At 39.9% G+C, this 25177-nt stretch overlaps 2 protein-coding genes across 2 annotated transcripts; both read right to left on the bottom strand.

Annotated features, from left to right (window-relative positions):
* Window positions 1–3: 3 nt before the first annotated feature.
* On the bottom strand, window positions 4–11041 carry LOC140926508 (uncharacterized). Its single transcript, XM_073376236.1, has 15 exons — window positions 10906–11041; window positions 9727–9851; window positions 8910–8975; window positions 8423–8480; window positions 7308–7385; window positions 7007–7107; window positions 6207–6303; window positions 5404–5472; window positions 5185–5274; window positions 4747–4804; window positions 3430–3548; window positions 2471–2551; window positions 1715–1761; window positions 1507–1574; window positions 4–369 (listed from the first exon to the last, which is right to left on the bottom strand). The coding sequence occupies exons 1-15, from the start codon at window positions 10996–10998 to the stop codon at window positions 152–154; spliced, it is 1368 nt and encodes a 455-aa protein (XP_073232337.1). The 5' UTR covers window positions 10999–11041; the 3' UTR covers window positions 4–151.
* A 1035-nt stretch (window positions 11042–12076) lies between these two features.
* On the bottom strand, window positions 12077–23007 carry LOC140927470 (uncharacterized). The gene is made up of 15 exons (XM_073377130.1): window positions 22837–23007; window positions 22630–22754; window positions 21216–21281; window positions 20111–20168; window positions 19491–19568; window positions 18714–18814; window positions 18159–18255; window positions 17856–17924; window positions 17626–17715; window positions 16580–16637; window positions 16005–16123; window positions 15058–15138; window positions 14740–14786; window positions 14112–14179; window positions 12077–13099 (listed from the first exon to the last, which is right to left on the bottom strand). The coding sequence occupies exons 1-15, from the start codon at window positions 22918–22920 to the stop codon at window positions 12876–12878; spliced, it is 1365 nt and encodes a 454-aa protein (XP_073233231.1). The 5' UTR covers window positions 22921–23007; the 3' UTR covers window positions 12077–12875.
* Window positions 23008–25177: the final 2170 nt, after the last annotated feature.

The following is a 25177-nucleotide window of genomic DNA, read 5'->3' as shown; positions in this document are numbered from 1 at the left end:
ACCCCCACAAAAAAGAAGCAAAACCTAACGGTTTGCCAAGGTGTACGTGACCGGCCTTTTCCGGCCCTCCTAATTTCTGAGGGAAGAGCCCTGTGCACGAAGGTTAAATAATAACGCGCTCCCCTCCCCCCTATGGTTGTTTGTCGCCATGTTAACTCTCCTGTCTCAGATTTGACGGTTTCTCTTGTTGTTGGCCCAGTCTCTTGAGATGTGATATGTGACAGCCAAGCGCCTGGGTGAAAGTGTCCTTGTAATTGTATCTGACTCCAAACTCCTTGCACGTTTCACGCACGATGGGAGTTATCGCTGGATAGTAAATCTGACTCACAGAAGGGAAGAGGTGATGGGCGGTCTGGTGGTTGAGAGCTCCTGGTAATAAAAAAATAATGGAGAAACTGCATTAATATTTTGATACAATGTTTAGTTAAGGTAAAAAAACCACTGCAAAAACCGTGTACGAACAATCTTGCTCAACGTCGGATCCAAAACGATCGTGATCAGTCAAAATATATAAAATTGAAAACGTTACAGTCAAGAAGACTTTTGCAGGGACTGATCAAACAACGTGAAATAGAGTTAAGTTGCGATATTTTAACTGGCCAATACCAGTCTCCATCAGGTTTATTGAGATATCACGAAATAATGACCGGAAATTACATTATATGACGTGGTATGATGTGGCTACTTAAAAAGACAAGATAACAAAAAAATAAAAGATATACTAAATATAGTTACAGTTCCTCACGTTTATTGATGCACAGATACTCTATTTTGATACAATCAAGTGCGAATAATTATTCTCTCTTGATACAATCAAATATCTCTTGGCAGCCAAGTTTAAGACAAACATCGGATCAATTTAGGCTTCTGTGAAACTGCCCACCTACCCCTCCCTTGAGCCCACATTAACACTTTTCTCACTTAGGTTTAATGTTGGCTTGGGGGAGGGGTAGGTGGGCAGTTTCTTAGAAACCTAAATTGAACCCAAAAAGAGACGGCCACATTTGGCCTGGTTACTGCTGTTGTCATTTTCTTTGAATCTCCGTAAGGTATACACAGTGACCTCTTTGAGATGGACAATTAGTGCTTGCCCTAGGGACCTTTCTGTTAAAGCAGCGAGACAAAACCTACTGCCCCACGAGACAAGAATACCACGCGTAACACGCGAGCTGCGAGAGAAAAAGGCGCGAGACACCGTGAGACTCGAAAGACGCACGCGTGGCCATTTTCCTCTCTCGCGCGTTCCGTATGATGGAACAAGAATAACAGAAGGCTCCTCAGAGTATTGTACGGACCCTGAGACTGTTGATCCGTAAAGTACTTTCACTGTTCTCCAATTTTGGTGCGCGAAGCGAGAGAACGCGCGAGCGAACGGCGAAGCCACGAGGGGTGGGGAAAAGAAGATCTTTTCCCGCCCCTCGTACTGGCGTCGCCTTTCGTGTACGGCTGTCTCGTGAATTCTCGCAAATACCCCTAATGGAGAGTTTGTTCGCCGGCTGAACGAACCTGTGAAAACATTGAAGAACCAACTGTCTGTCGCATAGTCCTGAGTCGTCTCAATCTGAAGCTCTGCCCTGAAACAGAACACACCTATGCTGATCACTAAAATACTTGCAGAGCAACAATTAAACGTCGAATAAGTCACAATTTCACAAAGTGCCAAGAGCCATAACACATTTGTAGAAATCGATATTAATCAATTAAAATAATTTACCAATCACGGTTGATCTTGCCATTCTCATCCGGTAGCGGCCAATCAACCTGTGAAAAATTACGAAAAAAAAAAATTCGCTTCTTTCTCTTATTCTTATTCGACTGGGAAAAAAGATGTTATGTTTATGTCACCAAAGTGGTTCAAATTCTTCATAGTCAGCTGTGTCCCTATGGCGGTGGTGTCTAACAGCTTTTAATTCATCTTTTTATCGAGTCTTTCGTTACTCAAATTCTTTTTGTTACAATGTTACAACGAGGTAAAAAAATCATAGAACCAAGCAAATCAAACTCATCTTAATCAGTCCACAATGAATACCCATTAGAAGCCAGACAACATTTTAGTCACTTCTGAGTTCCCGGGGGGGAGAGGAGGGGGGGGGGGCTTAACAAAGTTTTATAGTGGAAGGCTCTGCCCCGAGGTCCAACCCCTTACCCTTTTATACACCCTTCTTGGAAGAAAAGGTACCCCTTTCGTATATATTCTATGGACCAATGTTACCCCTTTCACATTCCTAGTTTAGAACTTTGCATCCCTTTAAACTGCTGCAAAGGCACTGTCAACAATATGAATACATCACAAAATCAGAACGTTTTCTCGACTTTTTCACTGCAATAAAATGCGTCTGTTGGCCCTTGTTGGCCCTCTTCCCTATCCTTTCATTTACCTGAAGGATGAAAAAGGTACCCCTTTCGGGCGGAGCCCCTGTATACTGTATAGGCCATTATAGGAAGTAGTCCCCGCGGATTCTGAACCTACCTCGCTTACAACATGAGAGGCCTGAAATATGAGAGCCAACCAGTAACTTCCTACAATCTCCGCAATGGTGTAGAGAGCAATCTAGTTTTCCAATGTAAAAAAAAAAAAACGTTTCATTGACCACTACCATAACATAACATAATACTCTCTTTTGTAACCCAAAAATTCTGCATAAGCATTGTCTTCAGTTTCTCTTGGGAGTTAAAATGGCCCCTAAGAGAAACTGAAAGCAATGCTTATGCAAAATTTTGGGGTGACAAACAAAGAGCATTACGGTATGTTATGGTATTTCTGGAGTGGTCAATTGTCAACTAAACGAAATTCAGTTAGTGTTGAATCTCAGAAATTACAACACGGCCAGTCTCTTGTATTCTTAGGGGCGACTAACAATCTTAAGGCAGATTTAGCGAAAGACAATCTAACGACCGGGCTGGTGACGACAGTGAGAGACCGCGTGCGCTGCTCTAAACGCGAAGGCGAATCTGATCTCATTGATAGGTTTTTAATGATGCTCAGCAACGGGGCCTTTTATAGGGGGAAAAATAAGAGGCATCAGTATAAATGGCACAAGTCGCTTGAAACGACGTGACGTATCTAAGAAGACGTGTTTTATCTCAGTAAGAAAGGCCCGTAAAACCTATTGACGTTTCTTAGCTGAGATGAAGAAACTTGGCCTCTTGTGTAGTACGCATGCGTTATGCCAACACGCGCCATGTTGGATTGCCTTTGCTACAGGCAAGAGGGAGAACAAAAGCCTGCCTTTTCCCGTTCCTCCGCTACCCCTTGCCCCGACGTCTGCCACGAGGGCAAGAGAAGACTTTGGGGATGAGGCTATTTACACGAGCTGTTCGCGTCTTAAGTGAGAGTTGCCTGTATAAATGTTACAGTTGGCGTCTCATTCAAGACGCATCTTCTTTTTTCTAGTACAAATGGCCCTAATGTGGAACTACTTAGCTTACCATTTTCCAAACGCCGAGTACCATTGCAGGCAGCAAAATTTTATGAAACAAAAAGAAGAGTTTGCCAGTAATAAATATGACCAAATGAGAAGTTGATGGTAGATTGAAAGTTATGGTGCCTAGACGGAAAGAATAATAAAGGAGGGGTTAAATTCAAGCTTGAATAAGATTTTAACAAGAGACTATAAAGGGGACAGAGAGGGCATCCCCCATATACACCCTATTCCATAGGTAATTCGTCTCGAGTTATTTTTAACACCACAGATCTCAAGGGGGATTAGACAACAGCCAATCACATAGCGCGAATGTGTTCCGCGTGGATGACCCACGTTGAGAGCCACGCGTCCTTCACGAAATGACGCAGAACAAAATAAGGGAAGACGCGGAGAGCGATTTTGCTATTCCTTTTGTCGACGAAAACGACTACAGCGAGATTTCTGCGAAAGCTGTGTCAGCGAAACCGAAATTAAAAAAGAATCGCCCTTCCTCTCTTGTATAGAGCTAACAGTAGAGCAGGGAAATCCTTAACACACTGAATATTCTCTCAGGATCATTTATAGTTTACAGTTTGAAGAGAGCAATTTCTGGTTTGATGTTTATTTTTTTCAGTCTTTGTAGCGATTATTCCTACCCACTTACTTTGTCAATTGTAGGCGAATCCTCCTAAAGCTGAATTTCAAGGGACCATATTCAAGCTCAGAAAGAGAAATAAAATTTCGTCGTTGCTTATTTACGTCCTCCATAAAACGCGAAATTAGGCATTTTCACGTCGTAGTCGTGCAAAAACGGGAAAGAAATGAACAAAAAAGTGTGTTACACGTGCGAAGTTGTTGTTTTGCTAATTAAACCTATTGTTTTTTTGACGTTCTAGTTGTCGTCCGCGTCGTTGGATCTTAAACTCCCTAAATTGTACAAACGACCGGTTTCAATAGACCGGCGAAATTTCTCATTTTATTAAAGCACTGAGGTGATGACAACTTCGAGTTAAACTGATTTCACGGGTTGTCAAAGAGTCCAGCGATTCCTTTTTCCCAGGTGAGCGCCGACTCATTTCGCTTCAATATTCAGGAATGCTCTCGATCTTTTTACGCTTTCATTGCCTCTCGCCCGACATGTTTTGCACGGCGTTTGGTCATGCGAAACCTCCACGAAACATCCACGTCTCGCGCGAGGTAACTTTATCCCGATTCTAAAAATAACTCGAGACGAATTACCTGTGGAATAGGGTGTATATGGGGGATGCCCTCTCTGTCCCCTTTATAGTCTCTTGATTTTAATGAAACCTTAAATTACTAATTAAAACGTGTTTCAACCTACTATTTTTCTTCCAAATGAACAATGCGGCGATATCCTGAGTCCTAGTTTTCAAGCCCAGCTGCAAATTTGAAAAGAAAAAAAAAGTGATCACAATTCTCCCTGCTGTTCTTTATATCGTCACGCAGCGCTTGGAGTGTTGTCTGACAACACAAAAAAAGCCTGGGAAGGAGATAGCCTACGTAGCAAGTGTTTCGTGCAGTTTAGGAGCAAAGAACGCGGAACGAGAGTGACAGACCACGCGAAAAATGGTGCAATTAAAAAACTGTTAGCCAACTTTCTGGCGACTTTGCGCATTCTGAGAATTCGCATTGAATATTTGAGCATTAAAATATTTTTAACGTTACCTCATAGCTAAAAGTACAGCCACTGGTTTTACGGGGCAGAATACTGACGCTAAAAAAACAGCCAGTTAGTCTAGAATCAAAGAAGTTAACTTACCAAGCAATATATTAAAGGCATGTAGATGTGCTGATGAAAATATCGAGGAAGCCAATTTTGTTTCCATTTTATGCGTCTCAGATCTGGCTTCTAATCGGAAAATAAATTGAAATATTGATGCGAAAATATCAATATATTATTAAAAAAAGTGTTAATGAAAGCAAGCATTTCTAAGATGCTAGGCCGGACAGACCCAAATAAGAAACGAAAGCCACTCACATTTTTGGCTGTACTGATATCAGGATCGTAACCATCAATGTTGGTGTAAGGATGATGACCAAAGGTATGCTAAATAAAAGGTGCGGGAGAAAAAAAAAAGGTGAAACGTTTTCCTAGTATAGGCAGAACTGTAAGCAACTACAACTGAAAAACAGATCCTATTCTTATCGGCCCTTTGAAAGAGAAGGAAAAGGGGATTTTGGGCGCGCGAGAAGTGCAAGGGTCTCCTTCCCTCGTCCCTTCTCCCTCGCGCGCGCTCGTGCGTCCCAATAGACGTTTTTACAGATACGGCGACCATATTGAATTAATTGGATATAAGGAGTATTATGGGATGCCCAGGGGGCGTGAGCACGATCTCATGTACTCGCATCAGTATTTACGCGCGCTTTTCGAGCCAATTTTTCTTTCAGTTTTCCTACAAAAAGATTGTAATGAGAAAAAATGATCGTTGTGCCGTCTTTGGATGTAATAACGATCGCCTTTTTCCCGCGAGATATACATTAAAGTCCTTTTTTTGCCCGAAAAGAGCGCGTAAATACTGAGCGAGTGCCTCCTGGGCATCCCATATACTTCTTAAAACTAATAAATTCAATATGGCCGCCTTATCGCTAAAAAGGTCTATTCCTTAAGTCTATTCCCCTCATCTTCCCTTGCACGAACGTTAACCCTTTGAGGGCGCGTGAGCGCCACTGTTCCCAGTCCCCACTCATTTTTTTCGATCTCTCGATTTCTCACCAGCGATCCACTCTCTGAACACATGGAGCAGGAACAAGCGATAGAGTTTTTTTTATGGGAATTATTACCTGATAAACCCACACGTGGTAGGAGGCTCCCATTAAGAAGTCATGACTATGACCAACCAGTCTCCAAATAATAGGATTCCTTGTTACTGCAAAATGGCTGTTGGAATTTAATTGGAAAATATCAAATTCAACCGTAGCTCTTCCCTCAGGGGCAGCCAAAGAGAATATAGTTCAAGCCACTTGAACATAGCATTGTTGAACGTAGTTTAAACGGTAGATATAGGTATATTTTCATCCCCTAAAAATTTTTCATCTGTTCCGATTTCCTAGCTGAAAGTCTAGTCATCCGAAAATTATAGGGATCAAAACTTATCTTTTCGAAAATTTTAGCCGGAAAAAAGGCTTCCGAAAATTCTAGGTGACCTTTTTAGGATAAAAATCCGTTAAAAATGGGCAATTATACCATTTTTTAGATGTTCGAAAATCCTAGGAGAGGCACGCAAACAAGAAATTTTACAACAAATGTTCCGAAACTTCTAGATCTCAAATCGTCTTCCGAACAGATATTTTCCAAAAATTGACGTTAGGTGTCCCTTACTACTGAATCAGCCAAAAAATTATGTGGTTTATCTATGCAATTATTTCAGAAAAAATTTCGGCTTTGCTATTACTTTCCGGGAAAAATTGATAATGACACACAGGACTCAAGGCGACCGCGACCGTGACCGCAACCGCCTTAAGAGGACAGCTTTAGAGAACTTCACTCAAGGGAAACGATTTTTGAGACTAAATAGAAGTTGTCGCACGATACAAATTTGACGGTATTTTCCTTCAATTAATAAGAAAATTGACATTTTTACCTTGCATCGTGAACACTGACCATTGCTGTTAGCGCCGTAAACCAACCCATGAAAGCGGCCGCGACACAGGAAAGAAAAAAACTGTGGGTTAACCAGAACATCTGCCGGAAAAAAATAAAATAAGAAGGTAATCACAATTATGGAGTATATGTGCGCGATTTTAAACTGTGCGCTAAGGCCTTTAGCCTACTCTGTCTGTGGCTCTTTTGATTCTGAGATTGCTTGTTTTGAAAGAAGCTCTCCAAGAACCAAACAATTAGGAAGACTTGTATGATTAATAATAATGAAAAAACTGTCTAGCCTGTGCAAGCCAAAGGATCATCGTCATCGATGGCATGATCGCGTGTCTTAACCACATCCACGGTGAGTTCTTAGGATCCTGTTGAAAGACATTTCCTTATATCAGTAGTTCAAATGTACAGTGCCGGGGAGGGTAATCCCTTATATAAGCCATACAGCTATGTGCCGCCCCAAAGGGTAGGGTTTTCCCGGTGTTTGGGTCTGAAAACGGCTATAGACTTCGTCCATTTTGGTCTGGAATCGGGTATTGTTTTCGAGGAAACTACGGGAGTGTATGAACGTATTTATCGTTTAATTCCAATTAAAAGAGAAATACAGTCAGCTCTCTCTGAAACGTACACCTTTGGGACGGGCAATAAGTGTCCGTGTAAAAGAGATGTCCGTCTCATAGAGTTTCAAGTAAAAGGAGTAAAGAAAGGCAGGGACCAACTCTAGGGGTCAATTTTTCAGAGGTGTCCCTCTTATAAAGGTGCCCGTTAAGAGAGAGTTGACTGTATGCGAATTCGAAGAAATTTTAAGAAATTTTATTTTGTTGCTGTTCTAATCTACGTAATGATGACATAATTTTCAAGAGGTCCAACACCCCCAACAAGAATTTTCAGGAGTACCCCCGGGTGTACAGTACTCATGTACTAAAAAATACCTCCTACATTCGGTACCTGAAACAGGCACCTGCAGTTACTTTCGGCCGATGTTCAGTCATTTTTTACCCTGTATAAGATCTTCTTAGCATTTATTTCTTTATTCCGCAGTTCCAATTTATGAAATACATACATTCATTATTTAAAATGCTCTTTGATTTATTATACTATTTAGTTTAGTAAAACACCGTTGGAACCTGCACTTTAGAGAAAGTCTTCGAAAGATTTGCGCTTCTTTATATTTATTAAAGAGCCGTTTATTACAAACTAATTACTAAAACCCTTAAGTATCAACTGTAATAATCTCAACACAGGCGTAGCGTGAGATTTTGAAAGTGTACGCACGGGAAGAAAAGTTAGAGCGCCGATGGGGCTTTAAACTAGGGGCCCGGGTTCTGGGGGTTAACGTAAATGCGATTATTAGAAAGGAAGGGCACACACTTCAATATTTCTAGACGTATTTGTAACTTATTACCTGTTTTGTTTCCTTGAAATAGTTCTGCACTCTCTCTCGTGCTGTCTTGTAGAATTCCCTGCGACGATGCAACTTAACATTAATAAAAACTTATCATTTTATTTTGTTACCCCATCTGGACAAGGAGAGGCAGAATAAAGCAGAGTTTCCTGACGGGGTAAACAAGATAACCGCACGGCCAACACTTTTAGCCTGACCTCAGGATCTCAGCTTCTTCCGTAATTTTCATTTTTCTTTTAACCCTTTGGTCCCCGAAATCAAACTTCAAATTTTTCTTACATGTCCCTTGCGTTTCTTATCGTAAAAGTGTGGAGAACTTGCCCAGATATCCTGAGAATTAATCTCGGGTAATCATAAACTTAATTCTCATGATCCCCCTGATCATTGTTATTACAGGGAGAAAATTGCTAATTATCACTGTTGAGGCTCAAAAAGTTAACATTTGTTGCAACTCCGTTTCCTTTTCTTTCTTTGAGCTTCAACTTACCCAAGTTCTGGAAAAGTCGGAAACTTATTTGTAACCAGATCACCAACATAATACTTTTGCAATGTTCTGTTGAAAGAAAATATACAAGTCAGTTGTTAACCTATGCATGTACAACTGTAGATGGTTGTCTAGAGTCAGTCAAATCTTGATTCCTTTTTCAATAGTTTAAGGAGCACGCCTCTTACTTGCGCCATTTTTCAGAGGAATCAAACAAATCGTAGCTTTTTCTCACAGGGTTTTCTTGCCAGGCAAAACCTATCTTGTAATTCTAATGAGCCAATAGAACGAATAGGAGCTGCTCGGAAAAACAAGCGTTTCGTTGGAGCCATTGAAACTAGCGCAGCGAGAAGTATAGCCTGCGCCAGGCTCTTGGTCAGTACAGATGAGCGAAAAAAGCGGGCGAGCAGTGATAAAGCGTGTGAGCGAAAAACGGCGGGAAGAGAAAAGGGAAGCTTCCCCGCGGTTTTCGCGCAACTTTTCTCTATGCGCTTTTTCTAATATCTTGGAGCCTGGAACCGAGGCTACAAGAAGTACACTTAAGAAAAGCTGTAGAACGAAAGCATATCGCCGGATATTCCTCTGTTTAATGGCTCAGTGTAGACAATCCAAAATGATGATAAAGTATGGACGCGAACTTTCGCTGCGTTGTCGAAAAAGAATTAGTGTAGATAGGCTTGATTAGCAGTCGGTATTCGAGAAAATAAGTCCGAACTCATCCCCCGCTTCCTCGGGAGGAGCAAAGGCCGGGCGCGGGGAAGCAGCGGAAATCGAGCCTCTAGTGTAGGCAATTTCCTTAATAGTATTCTAAAGAGCTTACTTGGGGGCAATTTCACTGAAGGAATGGTAGGTCTCAAACACGACTGTAACATCTTTTCCTGCCGCCATAAGAAGGAGATCTGAACCGCCTGGATGACGGGTGAGAAATTTGCTGACATCATAAACCTAAAAGAATAGTTAAAGCTGGAGTAAGAGAGGTGCTTCAAAATTGTATGGTTGGGAAAGACATGTTTTACCACTTGTATAAGACCTATACCCGTTTTGCGAGATATCAATTATTTGACCGGCGGCCTGTATTAAAAATTCCTGTTAAACAGAGCATAGCCCGCCTGGGTTGAACAACTACCCGTCCCACATAAGGTAATCCAAGACAGTCTTAGATTCTGGGTTCCTCGCTGTGGATTCTTACGGACTGTTCTTTACTGGGTTCAAACGGGAATTCTGTTCACAGATTTACATCTACCGGTGATAAGGTAGTCTGTTACAAATCTGCTACACAGCCGTTTTTAGTATCGTCACGCAACGTTCGGGGGAAGCGTTGCGTGACGACAATAACGGCTGTGTAAGCAGACTAGTCATAAGGAAGAAAGTTGCCTAAGGTCCCACTTTCCAGGGATTTTTATTCCAGCAGTCAGCAAAAATATACACAATTGGAAAATTCTTTTTGTGTTCTGTAGAGGGGAAACGCAGGAAATGCTCGTTAAAAACAGAGTTTTTGACACTATGTAAAAATTTTAGCTTTCAATTCTCAAAAGCCCTCCATTTATGTATGATCCTAGTCGTAGTCAATATTCTGTATAAAATTATCGATTATTATTATTATCATCAGTGTATGATAAAAAGGCGGGTTGTGCGAAATCTTTTTTCTTCTCTTGTTTATTTGTATTATTTACATTTCTAAACTACTGTAGTTGATGCTTGGTTAAAAATAAAATGGTTGTTGAGGTGGTTTTTGTTATGCAATGCCGGGGCATGAAGCATTATGCTGAAAGTTGGGCTGTCGTACATTAAAGCTTCCATCGCGGATCAAATATCCGTCTCTCGCATGCGGAGAAAGCCTAATCAGCACTCGCTTTTTCGTGATACCGCACTGTTCACAGTACAATTAAGAATCATCAAAACGGGAAAAAATCAAGGCAGTGGTTGTAATTGTCTGAGAGATTATATAAATACCGGACAATGTTTGTAAATTCAACTTTCCATCGCCGATTTTTCTTACCTTTCCGCGAACTGCGACATGAGCATTGTGTTTTTGATTCAACGAGATCAGCTCTTCCCAAGTGAACTGCCTTACTGCCGACGTATTTAACATGATTTCAAGAGAGAACTTTCCGAGCTGTGACAAATTTACTTGATGTTGGATCTACGTCGGCCAAGGCGCCTGAGGAGAGCATAATTATTCACGGTTGGGTTGAGGGCCAGCGAAGCGAGCAGGAATAATAAATTAAATAAAAAATAAAGAAATAGGCAGAATGTATCATACAATAATTGAACAGTAACTAAAATGTCCGCTAAAATATCATCATGTTGTACTGGAATTATACTAAGCGAAACTGCGATGACAATATACGGTCGCTACCAAGTCTTTGGGCCAGGTTGCATAAAACCTTCTTAAAGTAAAAGGGCTCTTAACTTTTGTTCTGGAACAATAACCTATCGTTTTGAAATAATAGTTATGAGTTCTCTTAATCCATTCTAATCTTGGCAACCACACAGTCTTTGTGGGAGCCACTGTTGATTAGGACATGACAACTGTGAAATTGAAATATGGCCGGCTTCATGTTAATCTTAAGATGTTTTTGCAACCCGACCCTAGACACGAGGTCTCACTAGACTTCTAGGAACTCTTAAGACATCTCTATGTCGACCGAAGCCAGGTAGACTCTTTTCGTCAAGAATCTCAGTCAAACAGAACAGAAACAATGCTAGACATGAAAGTAGCCTGCCACACAGACGTTCTTTGTGCCCTGTCACGCTTTTCTTCCGTGGGGAACGTGCGAAAGGACGCGCGTGACGAGAATCCTACGTCTGGCGGGAGGCCAGATCGAAGGCTACTGTCAGTGATAGTCTGAAATGTCAGCTGCCTCCACCCCCTAACCCGGGGGGGGGGGGGGGGGGGGCTGCAGTCAGTGGTTGTTATTGGCCATTTTCAAGAAGTTTGCGAAGAATCTAGTTAAAAAGTAAATGTAACATCTTTTCGTGTCCCCCCGGTGGAACATTTAACATCTGAAAAGGTAGTCGTGAGTTTCTTGACGGAATGTTCAAAAAATTGGAGCCGTTTTTAGTGTCGTCACGCAACGAGAGGAGCGTTGCGTGACGACACTAAAAACGGCTGTTTAGCAGATTAAGGGTATAGAGGTGGGAAAACTACATGACGTCGAAAACAAATCCCCCTTTAAAATCTAATTTATTCACAAATCAGTAACGTTCCACTTATGTTACAGATCTCGTACATCAGTACATACACTTTACAGTAGTAGCACTAAAAGTAGTAACAATGGTGCCAATAGAAGTAGTATCAATAGCATCAGCATTCCCAAACACTAAGAATTTTTACACACAAGTTTAATTTACACACCTAAGGCTTCTCACTCGACCATTTGTAAAGAGAGATAACGTACTGATTTATAAAAAACAAAGAAAGAAACAAAACAACAAACAAACTGGTAACACCTAACATGTACCTGACACTCTGCACGCACTTTCCTCTCTAAATAGTACTGAAACAGGAGCTGGGCTCCTGCCTGCACAGAGCTGACTTCCCGTTACAAGTTCAGAATAAGTTATTCTAAAATCATTTCAATTCTTTTTAGAAGCAAAGCCAACAGTTTGCTACAATACTTGTCAACATTGTTGCAACATATGCCACGTTACAATGACGTTACGCGCCCTCCCTTACCAAAGAAACGCGAATCTTAAAACTGGAGAAGGAGAGAAGAAGTACACATAGGGGAAAACGTAGATAAGTTGTCTAGTGTTGCAACGAAATTTGACGAGTGCTGTAGCCTTCGACTTCAGTTGTAGAAGTACTTTTGGTTCGTCACGCAAAAGAACGTTCGTTTGGAAGGATTGCGTGACGATGCAAAAGACCGTTCGGGTGTACAGTATCTCATATACCCTCGTTTACAGTACATTATATACAGAGTAGCTTGAAGTTAGACTCGAGGAGCCAATAGCTTCCTGACCAACTCAGTCATGTCTACTGCCGTTCATACAATGTTGTTCCGGTTGCTGTTGTCCCAGCCTCTTTAGATGTCCAATATGAGCGCCAAGCGCCTGGGTGAAAGTGTCCTTGTAATTGTATCTGACTCCAAACTCCTTGCACGTTTCACGCACGATGGGAGTTATCGCTGGATAGTAAATCTGACTTACTCCAGGGAAGAGGTGATGTGTGGTCTGATGGTTGAGAGCCCCTGATGACAAAACAAAACTTAAATTAACAATTCACCATTAGAGACCTTTAGATTGTGCGCATTAGATCATATATTTGAATGCCAGCCTAGTCCCTAGGCGTTCTCTCTTGACCCGTTGTCCGCGCGAAGTCTGGGAAAGAGCGGGCGAGTATCTCTCGGTGACGTCACAGCTCACGGTAGAGTCCAGGATTGACCACACTGAGAACGCCTAGGGACTAGGCTGTTTGAATGCTATTTTGCAGCTAACAAATAATAAAATTATTATTAATTATTATTATTATTAGATTCGAGGACGAGGCTAAGACTAGGAGGACGAGAATAACTTTAAGTTTTTTTGCGCGTATTCTCAAAAAATCGACAGCCAGAAAAGCTTCATGGTACTTTTTCACCAGAAAAGTTAACACGGTTATTTTTATTGAAGGAGATAAGCCCTCTCCCGATCACAAATGATAAAACTTCTAACCACTGATAACTTGCTCCCGCCACCACGACATTCTCCCTAAAACCCGTACTAGAATGCCGACGACGTCTAACCATTTTCCGCCAAAGTGACGCTTATTCACGCGTGCGCACTACTTTGCATTGAGAAACTCGTTTTCATAGTCGTCCTCGTCTTAGAATCTAAAGGTCTCTATAATAATCCGGTGAAATATATGATTGTCAGGATTAAGTGTAGTCCTGAAATGCCCGTAATTCTGGGGCTGCGCGTGAGACTGCGTTGGGACCGTGCGCCGTATTACACTTTGGGCCATTTTTTGCAGATGCTGTCCCTTATTTAATTGGCTGTTGCTGAAACACGTCCTCCATAACAGTCCCACATGCCATGACCTAGGAATCCCTCTTTTTCTCCCCCCACCCCTCCTGGCCAAAAAAAATAAAACATCAAGAGCATAGTTGCTGGAAGTTTAATTTCCCATACCCTGTTCAGGTGGCAAGTGATCAACCACCTGCGCGAAGTGGGGCGCCATAAAGAAGCTTAGGTTTTAGAATCTACGATACAGCCCACACTAACCTGTGAACACGTTGAAAAACCAGCTATCAGTGGCATAGTCCTGTGTTGTTTGTATTTGAAGCTCCGCCCTAAGAAACAAGACAATAAGGAGCTTTAGCAACGACGACGGCGACAGGAACGAGAACGCCAAAAAAGCAATGAGACTGAGCGAAACAACAACTGTACATGTGCATCACACTTTTTGGCTTTTTGGTAAATTTCTTTGCCGTCACTAGACGACTGCCTTCTAAGTGACTTTGGGATCAGCGGCGTTTCATGGAGGGCGTAAAAAATCGACCGCGAATTTTTTCCTCTTTCTATAACTTTTGTGCAGTCACCAAGAATTCAAATCCAGGAAGACTAAACAATAGATTTGCCATTTTAAGCAAGTTGGAAAAATCAGGACGAAGTTTGAAAACACGCCAATTCTCTTTATTCGTGACGTTTTCCTTTCTGTAGCCATCATCGTTGCATATAGCGCCAATATGCAAAACCCAGAGCGATCTTCAAATTAATTACTTTTCGACATTTTCTGCGTTCCTGAAAACGGCTGGATTGTTCTAACCAGTCCTCTGTCATTGAAGAATTAGTGCTGAAGAGTTCTCTAGAAGATGCACCCTTCCCACCCCTCTGTTAAACAAAAACCTACCAGTCTTGTGTCATCTTTCCATCTTTACCAGGTTCGATCCAGTCCACCTGCAAGATGAACAGCAACGGTGAGCAGTCCATCTTACGTGTACTATATTTGATATTCCAAGGTCACAGATTGCACGTGCACATGCATAATAATTTATTTTTCGCCTCGATTTGTGGGCAAAGAACAGGACTTCCATTACGGCTTTAAATAGCTCGTCTCTTAGGGCAAGTAGCCAGTCATCCATACCGCAGATCCTCCTATACTTGTTATGTTTGAGCATTTATAAGAACCAATTCCACGACAGAGTATCGTCAGATATGATGAACTCACCTCACTCACAACGTGAGATGCTTGGAAACAAAGAGCCAGCCAGTAACTTGCAACCATGTCGGCGATTATAAACAGTACAACCTGGTAAAAAAATAAAAAAATAAAACTGAATAAAACAAACTAAAATAATAATAATAATAATAATAATAATCTATGCAAATGATATTAATATTATAAAGGAAAAATAAAGGGAGATGTAAAGAATCAACCATAAGAGGACACAGAAAAAATCTGAGCCCCAGATGGGATTCGAACCCACGCCCTCCGTGTTCGAATACCATCTGGGGCTCAGATTTTTTACATCTCCCTTTATTTTTCCTTTATAATAATAATAATAATAATAATAATAATAATAATAATAATAATAATAACAATAACAATAACAATAACAATAATAATAATAATAATAATAATAATAATAATAAGGCTCTAAAACACCTGTCCGTAGAAGCTGAGTGCTGCAGCTACACCCTGCAAAAGACAGCTGTTCTGGCCTCCGCATACATCTTGCGAAGATTTTTAATCTGCTAAGCTTAGAGGACTCATCATCATAATAACAATAATAATAAAAATATATACACTTAAGAGAGGCAAGATAAAAACATGATCAGTTCCAAACCCTGGTTTCATAGAGCACTAAGAGTTAGCCTATTTTAGACTCAATTTGAAACCAAAAGATGTCAAAAACCTTACCACAGTTTGGTGTAACACATATCTACATATACGTGTATATCTTATCTAAGAGAGTACTGACCCTTCTGCAGATTTGAAGGATTCTACAGCGCTGAATAGCCCAGGTGACAAGCGTTTGACGGAAGGGGTGGGGAAGGGTGGAAGAGAGATTTTTGGCACACGTGAATGAAAGCGCGCGAGGTCATCCTGATCGTGTGCGCACGGAATTCCCGCTTCAAACGACTGCCACACTGGTTGGTACTATAATATCTCACCACTTTCCAAACTGGAAGTACCAGATAAGGAATCACAACCCTGTAGATCAGGAAAAATAGCTTGCCAGCGAGGAAAACAGTCAACTGAGATCTGGATGGTGGGTTCATGCGGATGATTCCTGGAACGCAAGAGACAAATCATGCTAAAAGAAGATGCATTAAACTTTCCAAAAAAAATACTGAAATTAATCTGGAATGGGGTACTCGGGTATAATAGTGACAGGAAGGTGTGATTTGAAAATTATGATCCAAGGACTTCTTTGGAATTACAACTTCGTGGTGACTTTTCTTTGGTAAAAAAAATTACGTGCGGGTGGCTTTTACAGTTTGGAAACTAGCACCACCTGGGTTTTTGTATCAGAAGATTCCATCAGTTTTATTTACAGGTGTGAAAAAGTGGAAAAATTGTTCGCTGGATGTAGACACTCTTTTCGACGTTTTGTTTTTTCATTCATTTTTATTTGGAGAAAAAAGGCCTTCCATAAGTGAAGTTCTGAGTCTTTTTTTTCCTTTCTTTTTTTTAATTAATTTGCAAAAATAGTATTTCAGTTTATTATAACATGTAACTTACTCACCATTTTTCTTTATAAAGAAGAGAATTGTAACATCTTGAATTCTAGTCTTCAAACCAAGCTACAAAAGACAAACAAACAAGAAAAGCTGAATGGATAGGCCCAGATTGGATTCCTGGCCAAACCAACTCTCTAGCAGGCTCTTAACTGAACTAACTGCGGACGAATATTTTTCTGCCTTTCTTCTGACACCTACATGTAAATTGTTAATAGATAGACACTAATGAGTGCAGAATTTTGAACAAAAAACTGTAAGCACTGTCTTGAGCACAGCAATTCCATTGATTTGAATCAAGACTTGGGCACAAAAAGAACCCACACTGCTGTTCGTAAAGAGTGCAGGACAAAGAAGCTGGTAGCTTGATCAACTTCACCCATGTGTGTGCATCTGTTTTAAGGGCTGTTTACATGGAGGGGGGAAGATCCTAGAAGGCTGATCATCCTAGCACCATATGTTTTTCTGTATTCGGTTTACATGCAAAGGGTTGTACTTGGCCCTAGAGCTAGAATCTGCCTTGTACTAGGATCTTCCCAGCTTAGTGGTAGGAAGATCCTAATACAAGGAGGATCCTTGCACTTAACTGCCCTCAGGGGACAAACCATACAAAAATGGCGGTGGGTTGTTCTGAGTGGCTAATAATGGCAATAAAGGCCAGGCATTTCATTTGGTGTTACTACGAGCTGATTATTGTGATAATTCTGCTAAAGGTGGTTATTAATGCCAGTAAAGAGACCAAAAGGGCCCAAATCACATTTTTGTTTTTGTCGCCCGCCACTTTTTAATTCCCTATGGAACCTTCTCTACTTTTTAAGGCACCACACGGACCGAAATTTCTGCATGTTAACCCAACGCAAAGTTGTTCCGCCTTCTAGAATCTTCCTGGTACTAGGATCTTCCTACCTCCATGTAAACAGCTCCTTATGTCTCCTGTAGTGGGTCCATTTTAGACTTCAAGCTACTCTATATTATAATATAAATGACCTGCTTTTTGATGAGAATGATGATGATGCAAGAAGATAAAAGGTGCAAAGATGGGAAAAGAACTCACCAAGCAGTAAACCAGCGGCACATAGACATGCTGATAGACATAACGAGGTACCCACTTTTGCGTCCACTTTATACGCCTTATATCTGGATGCTGAAATTAAAAAAAACAAAAACAAAATGCAAGACTTTGCTGTTAGAATCAAGCCTCAGTACATGATCTTGAGTCAGTGTCAAATTTGTCAATATCCCTGATAATGATGCAAATAAAGACAACATTGTATTGGAACTTACATCGTCAGTTGTAACAATATCAGGATCCAGGCCATCAATGTTGGTGTAGGGATGGTGACCAAGAGTATGCTATATTGGATGATTGTTTAGTTAAAAGTTAAATCAGGATTTTCAAAATCATAAACACTTAGTACAATAAAACTTTGTGCAAATAGCCAGTGACCAGATCTTATTGAGGGGACAGTGGGCCAGGCTGGGGTCAGGGTGGTAAAGAGGATTAAACCAAAAACACTTCTGTAAGGAAAGCATGCATATTTTCTATATTCCACTAGAAACTAAAATCTTTATTGTTGTATCACTGACCTGATAAATCCAAACATAAAATGAAGCACCATTTAGGAAATCATGAATGTGGCCAATGACCCTCCATAGAGTAGGATGATGTGTAACAGCACAGTGGCTTAAAATTCAACAAGATAAATTACAGTGTAAATTATTTATCTGCACTGTACAAAATTAGGGTACAGAAAATTGAGAACAAATGGGCTTTATTTTAACCCTGAAGGTAGAAAAATCTATCATAAAACTGTCCTTGGCTGGAAATTTCCATCAATGGGGTCCCTGGGCATCCAGTTTAAGGACTGAGCATGGCACTAACCACTGTGCCCCTTACCTTCAAGTTCCTTTAACAGGTGCAAAAATAAATAATGAATATCACATAACAAATAATTATCAATGAAACTTTTTAGAGAAGGTTGTGATACTCCCATTAAATCTCACCAAATTACAAGAAAATCCTGGCAATAGAAGTTCTGCCTGTTCAACTTTTTCAGGTAATTTTTCTTTTAACTTTTCAAATGCCCAAGGGGTAAGATTAACGGGAAGATCTTTAAACATTAAGCTTCAGTTAATAACTACCTGGAATCATGATTATTCACCATCCCAATCAAAGCACACATCCAACCCATGAAAGCTGCAGCAACACATGACAAGAAAAAATTATGGCTCAACCAGAAAACCTAAAAGACATGGTAACACTGATCATAAGAAAGAGCGATTTTATGCATTAAAACCAGTCAAGCTTATTTTTTTCTGTTTTATACATCCCAGTTTTACATGTAGGTTGGCTTTTGTAACATGTGCTTCACATGTACAAACCTTAATTGTCCTGGTAAATTTGTAACTTATTTAAGCCAAAATAATAACCCTTTAACTGGCTCTTTCTCTAAACTTAGTTTAAAACAATAAAATTCATTAATTCAATATTAAAAACATTACTGAAAAATGTTCATAGAGGATTACATGTAGTTTCTGTACTAAGACCTGAATTAAAACCTTAATCCAAATTAAGAGGTAGTAAAATAGTCCCTCAGATGTTTAAAGATTTGTACTGAAGGTGCAAAGTAAGGGTGAGGTATATGATCTCAGCTCAGTGAGACAAGCAAAGGGATAAACAAGAATCCTTTATTGAAAGAAACCTGCCGGCTGAATAAGGTGCAGGTATCAAAGCTCGGTCAGCCAGGCTTGCAGTTTGAAATTCAAAATTTAAAATTAACCTCCACAAAATATTCTTTTTTTAAATGTGCAAATCAGTTTTAAATATTATGACTGCCCCAGCCAATATATTAAATGATGGATGCTGCACACATTCAAAATTTATATATTTTACACTTAAAAACTAATATTATAAACAACCTGAGCACTCCACATTAGAAGTAAAATAGTTGGAATTCCAATATAGCGCAACCACATCCATCCTGAAAATTTGGGGTCCTGTTGAAAATGAAATTATTGTAAATTGTTTGAACCCAAGATCAGTCATGTCATGAGTACCAACAGCTGGGTCAAATGAAGTATGATCATGCATCCGAGTGAAAGAGATCATCATCAAAGTCAAAGTAAGTTGCATATCAGCAGTTGATAGTCAATAACTCCAGTTATTGACCTTTTAGTGATTGGTCAACTAAGTCCTGAGATTATTGGCTGTAACTGCCAGTTAAGCTGTTATGTTAATTAGCTTGTGTGAGTATTGCACTTAACAATCTGTCCTTTTAATAGCCTATTCAGAGGTATTTAACTGTTGATGTAAATTAACTGTTTATAATAGTTAACCTGAGCTTTCAAAAGTGAGTCATTGTAGAAGCAGTGTCTAGAACACACATGTTAAAACCTAACATTAAACTGCAATATAACTACCGACATTTAATGAGATTCATTTATTAGAGTAAAGAAACAAAGCAACCGTAAACAATCTTTTAATATTTTAAACTATTTGAAAACAGAATGCAAATATATTTTACTATTTTATAAATTACCTGGTTTGTGTCCTTGAAATATTTTTTGACTCTGTCTCTTGTTGTTTGGAAAAATTCACTAACAAACATGAAAAAGGAGATCTCAGTCCTGTTAAGTTATTACACACCCCTGTAGTATAAATTATTATCATCTTGGCCTAGTACATTACCAGCAACTAAAAAAAAGCACTGAGCAATAAAAGACTGTTGGGCGGGGTAAGAAGCTGGATGGGTGACTGCCACAAATATCGTCATCAAGATCTGTTAACTTTATTCTTTCTTTTTTTTCTTCTTCTCCTTTCCTGTTGCCTGGTTTTATTTTCAAAAATGTATTGAAAAGCATATTATTTAACATCATTGCTGCCACCAGATTAAGAAAACAAATACAAAAAGGGTAGTTTGCATGTGAATTATTAATCTTCGGGTTGTAAGAATGGAGCTGAAACTTAGACCCATCGGCTGGGAAATGCCAAACTAAATTTTTGCTCCTGGCCCAAATTGCTTCAATGTTTTCTGTAAAATACTTCTGTAATCAAAATTTCTAGCCAGAATCATTTCTAGATTGCCAAAACGGGTGCAAAAACGGTGAAAACAACAAACCAAGGCACCTCAACATCACAAATTCATTAATGATGTCACTGCAACTACCAACCGGAAGTCAAGATATATAAATATTAATATAAAGCCGACTTCTGTGTTCTGCCTTGTTTTGCGATCCACGCACCTTCCACATGCAATGCAAATTTTGACAAAATTATCAGCTCGCTCGGCTCTGTGAGGAAATAAGTGCTGAAAAAATAAATGCCTCACTATGTCTATTCTCATTGCCATGGCACTGTCACTCTTATCAAAAACATGTTCATTTCATAGTGAAGTCTGACCAAGCTTTCATGAAACAGCTGGAGATACAGTATTGTTCCCAACCTAACCTAAGAGCCCTAACAATTTTGTTAACTTATTAATTTTAAGGGGGAATTTAACTTCACATTAACCTTCACATAATTGAAGGGGGTGTGTGGAATGATATACTAACTTTATTTCATTTTAATGTCAAATTCTCCCTTTCTTTCAGAGGTTGGGTTGGTAGAGAAACATAAATAACATGGTTATTGTCTTTTAACCTTACCCAAGTTCTGGAAAAGTTGGTAACTCATTAGAAATCAGGTCTCCAACATAATATTTTTCTAAAACCCTGACAATAACAAAATAACAATAGTATAAAAGCTCTAAATTGATATTAAAACAAGAGTATATGTTGTAGTTAATTTTCTATCTCAGATAATTTTTATATTTCTTTTGTCTCAACTTTATTAGCATACAGTACTATACCCAAAAGCAAAAGAAAAACAAAAATTACCTGGGATAAAAAATTAACTACAAGATATAAGTATGTTGTTGCTGTGAAACTCACAACAGAAAACCATAAACAACTGAAATATTCCTGGAGATAATAGAGGCATGCAGCCCCTCTCCGCCCCCCACCCCCCAGGATCTATTATTGATAGGTTTCCAAAACCTATTCAGCTGAACCTCATTGGTGCATGGTAACAAAAAATCAGGAAGGGGGGGATTCTCTATGTTGCCTGTACTGGGACATTGGCCTCTTTGTTCTGAATAGCGTATATACATTGTAATTCTAAAATCTATTGTAGGTGCATGCAGCATACAGGAATTTTACTTTACATCTCATCTCATAATTCTATGTAAGCTTGTCCTTTCTTCCTGTTTCAAGCCCTCAGCCCTCCGCCTCCAGCCCCAGCCTCTTATGCCCAAACATGGGACAAGGACCATTTGTGAGGACCGAGCACTGCCCCTGGGGGGGGGGAACTCCCCATATGAAAGGGGTGGGGATGCTCGTCGTCTCGCTTAGGAGTATAAATTTCGGATTTTGGTCTCACTTAGGGTGTCCTGGGCAAAACGCCGTCATATTTAGCCTTGAAAGTCTCCTTTAGGGTTGCACGCAAAAAAGTATAAAAATATATATAATGTCTGTGTTTTAACATGGTCTCCTTTAGGGGTCAAAAATAGCTTGGGCCCCGCCCAGATCGGTCTCCTTTAGGGGTTTAATTCAAAATTTCCGACCAGCATCCCCACCCCTGTCACATACGGAGTCCCCTCCGGGGCACCGCCCTCTGTCTGAAACCCTTCCGCCACTAGGGAACATTTTGTTTATCAATACTATACCGGAGGGTTGAGCATCAGCTACTATGATTTTGTAGCAACCCTTATTAGCAAGCCTTAAAAATTTAAAAACACAAGGACTTATAAATACGACGGCTGACTGGAGGGGAAACCGTAAATCAAACACGAAGTACAGAGTACAGACAATAAAATACTCAAGCGCCGGCCGGCGTTGTAAGCTGTAATAGTTTCTATAAGTTCTGAACGAGTGGGTCTTCTGCTACTCCTGGATTTGTTTTCCCCCGCATTTAACCGCCAGGATATTGAAAAAAACTTTGTTTATAGAAACCTTTCCATTCATGCAGTTACATAACTTAAGGTTATCAAGATCGGCGTAACCGGCATAAATTTAGTCTTACTTCTTTGCACTATCGCTAAAAGCGTGATATGACTCGAAGACTGCAGTAACGTCTCTTCCAGCTGCCATGAGCAAAATATCTTTGCCACCAGGATGACGGTCTAGAAATTTACTAACATCATACACCTGAGGAAAAAATATCATAGATCACGACCTTGATACATTGTAGATCGAAAGTTGGAATGTAAATTTAACGTTTAAATATTACCTTTTCGCGAACAGCAACATGAGCATTCTGTTGAGTATTCAGTGAAGATAGTTCCTCCCACGTGAACTGTGTTTTCTTCGACATATTTATTCCCAGAGTATAGTAACAGAAATAACTATAGAAAAGACGACAGAGAAGTCTACACTATTGAATTGTACATTGCGCGGTGAAACGAATTGTTCTATTCTCTGATTGGTTGTTTATCTCGTGTGAGGGCAATGTTGAAGGGCATTCAAGGGCTTGACGAGAAAGACGTAGAAAGGGAAGGGTCCCATGTTTTTCTCTCAATATTTTGTGGCATCTCTGTAGAATTGTAAGAAGCGTCACGCTATTTGACAATAACATAAAATAACATCGCTTTACGTTTATGTCCTTTGTATCTTTTCGTTTTGCATTTGATTTCTTCTCTTTAGTAGCTTTGTCTTGCGTGACTGAGTACGAACTCATGCAGTCACGCGGTGTTCTGTCAAAAAACTCCCGGGAACAAACTGCATGATAAATTGCTTTGTTGTGACAAGTTAATTTAGCAATAACAAGAACAAATCAATCATCTTGCCTAAAGGTAAGATCTCGAACTAAAAAATAAATTAATGTCAGACACAAAACAGGGAAAACAAAAGAACATTGGACCTCATCATCGTGAAAAAACAGTCAGCTTGAAAATCCGGAACCGCACGTGAACACATAAGGGCCTTTGCATGCGTGACACGTGAAACCTCGAAAACAGAGGATACGCGATGGTCGGGGTGGTTGTAGCCTGTTCCAGGCTCCGAGATGGTGGTGGAAAGTCGTTCAGTAGTAAGAAATGCGAAAAACGTGCGGGGGCTGTCCCAAGTCGTGCGCGTCTTATTTTCGCTTTGCTCCTTTTTATACGTTCCCACTATACTATCCGAGAGCCTGGCACAGGCTAGGGTGGTTGCAGAAGAATTTCAAAGTTTACCAGGAGGACGGAACAGCATTTACTGTCACCCCACAGCCGATTTGAATTCGATTTCCCCTAGGTCTTATATGCTTGATGCATCACCGAATTTTGTCTATATCAGTCATCATCATCATCGCCGTCGTCGTCGTGCCGTTTCAAGTGAATTTTTAAGTTACTTGTACTTCTACCTGTTAAGATATTTATAAAATTTGTTGGTTCTATCCAGCTTTCTGCTCTGATCAATAATTCTTGTTTTAACTTATCTGACTAATCAAATGTCCCGCGATTGTGAGTTAAAGGGCCTGTTTAACCGTCCAAGGCTCCCTTAGTACTTTGAAGTCCTTATTTTCTCCAGGGTTTCCACCAATCACTCGCAGAAACTTATGCTGCATGAGTCTGGGTATAGCTGGGTGTAAACCGACACTGTCAGAGTGAAACACAATTTCTCAATATTATTGGCAAAATCCGCCAAGTCACCAAAATTTTATAAAAATCATTTCGAGAAGCTGCTCGTATCAGTGCGCATATGTCTAAAATGGCTTTTTAAACGGACGTCCATTTTGTTCCATTCTGAGACATCCACTAAGCTACTTAGACATATATTGTAACAGACAGGTGAAATTGGGATGACATTTATGGTAGCAACAAATGATTTATTTTTATTGCTAAGCTATTAGCGATAATCTGACGCCCGAGGCAAACATATGGGAACTCACCCTTTCAAATGAAATTGATTTTTGACAGATGACTTCGCCGCTTCAAACGGTACCGTCACTAAATCGCAGACAGCAATTCATGCCTCTGACACAAACATGAGTCCATTTGGTTGCCAAAAACTGAATGTTAACCTGGAAATCAAACGAACGCAACACGTTTTGTGTTCAAAATGCCACAAAACTAGCCTTTGCTTATTGAGTAACAAAACGACTTGTTTACTCTTCCAGGTTTTAAAATTTTAAAATCCATTAAAAGATGACGTTTTAGGACAAGTTATCGCTTTTACCGCACTCTCAACTGGACTGAAAAAAAATTATCACCTGGCTAAGTACAAGAAGAAAAAAGATGAGTTTTCTTAGAAAGATATTGTTTTCACAAATTAAGGTAGATCGTTCGGTTTATAGAAATAATTACTTGAATAAACTGGATCCACAATTTTTAATCATAAACGAAGAAAATCTTTTCGTGTTTTGTGTAATTTGCATTTTGGATTTGTGAATAAAGCTTTGTGTACACAATGGACCTGCTTGCTGGAGGACTAAATTTACTTGTACCGAGGACCTCTGATCCCATGCCTCTGCAGCAAACATCAACGACAAGATGCATTTTATTTTAAGTGTTTTGGCAAAACAACGCGTTTATGATGCAAGCTCATTTACACTCTGGCCTCTTTTAATTCATGAATGTTCTATTGAAGATAAA

Source organism: Porites lutea, chromosome 2, assembly GCF_958299795.1.
Source record: "Porites lutea chromosome 2, jaPorLute2.1, whole genome shotgun sequence".
In the NCBI taxonomy this organism is placed as follows: Eukaryota; Metazoa; Cnidaria; class Anthozoa; order Scleractinia; family Poritidae; genus Porites; species Porites lutea.
The sequence above is the reverse complement of the archived record's forward strand: the minus strand, read 5'-3'. Positions and strand labels throughout refer to the sequence as shown.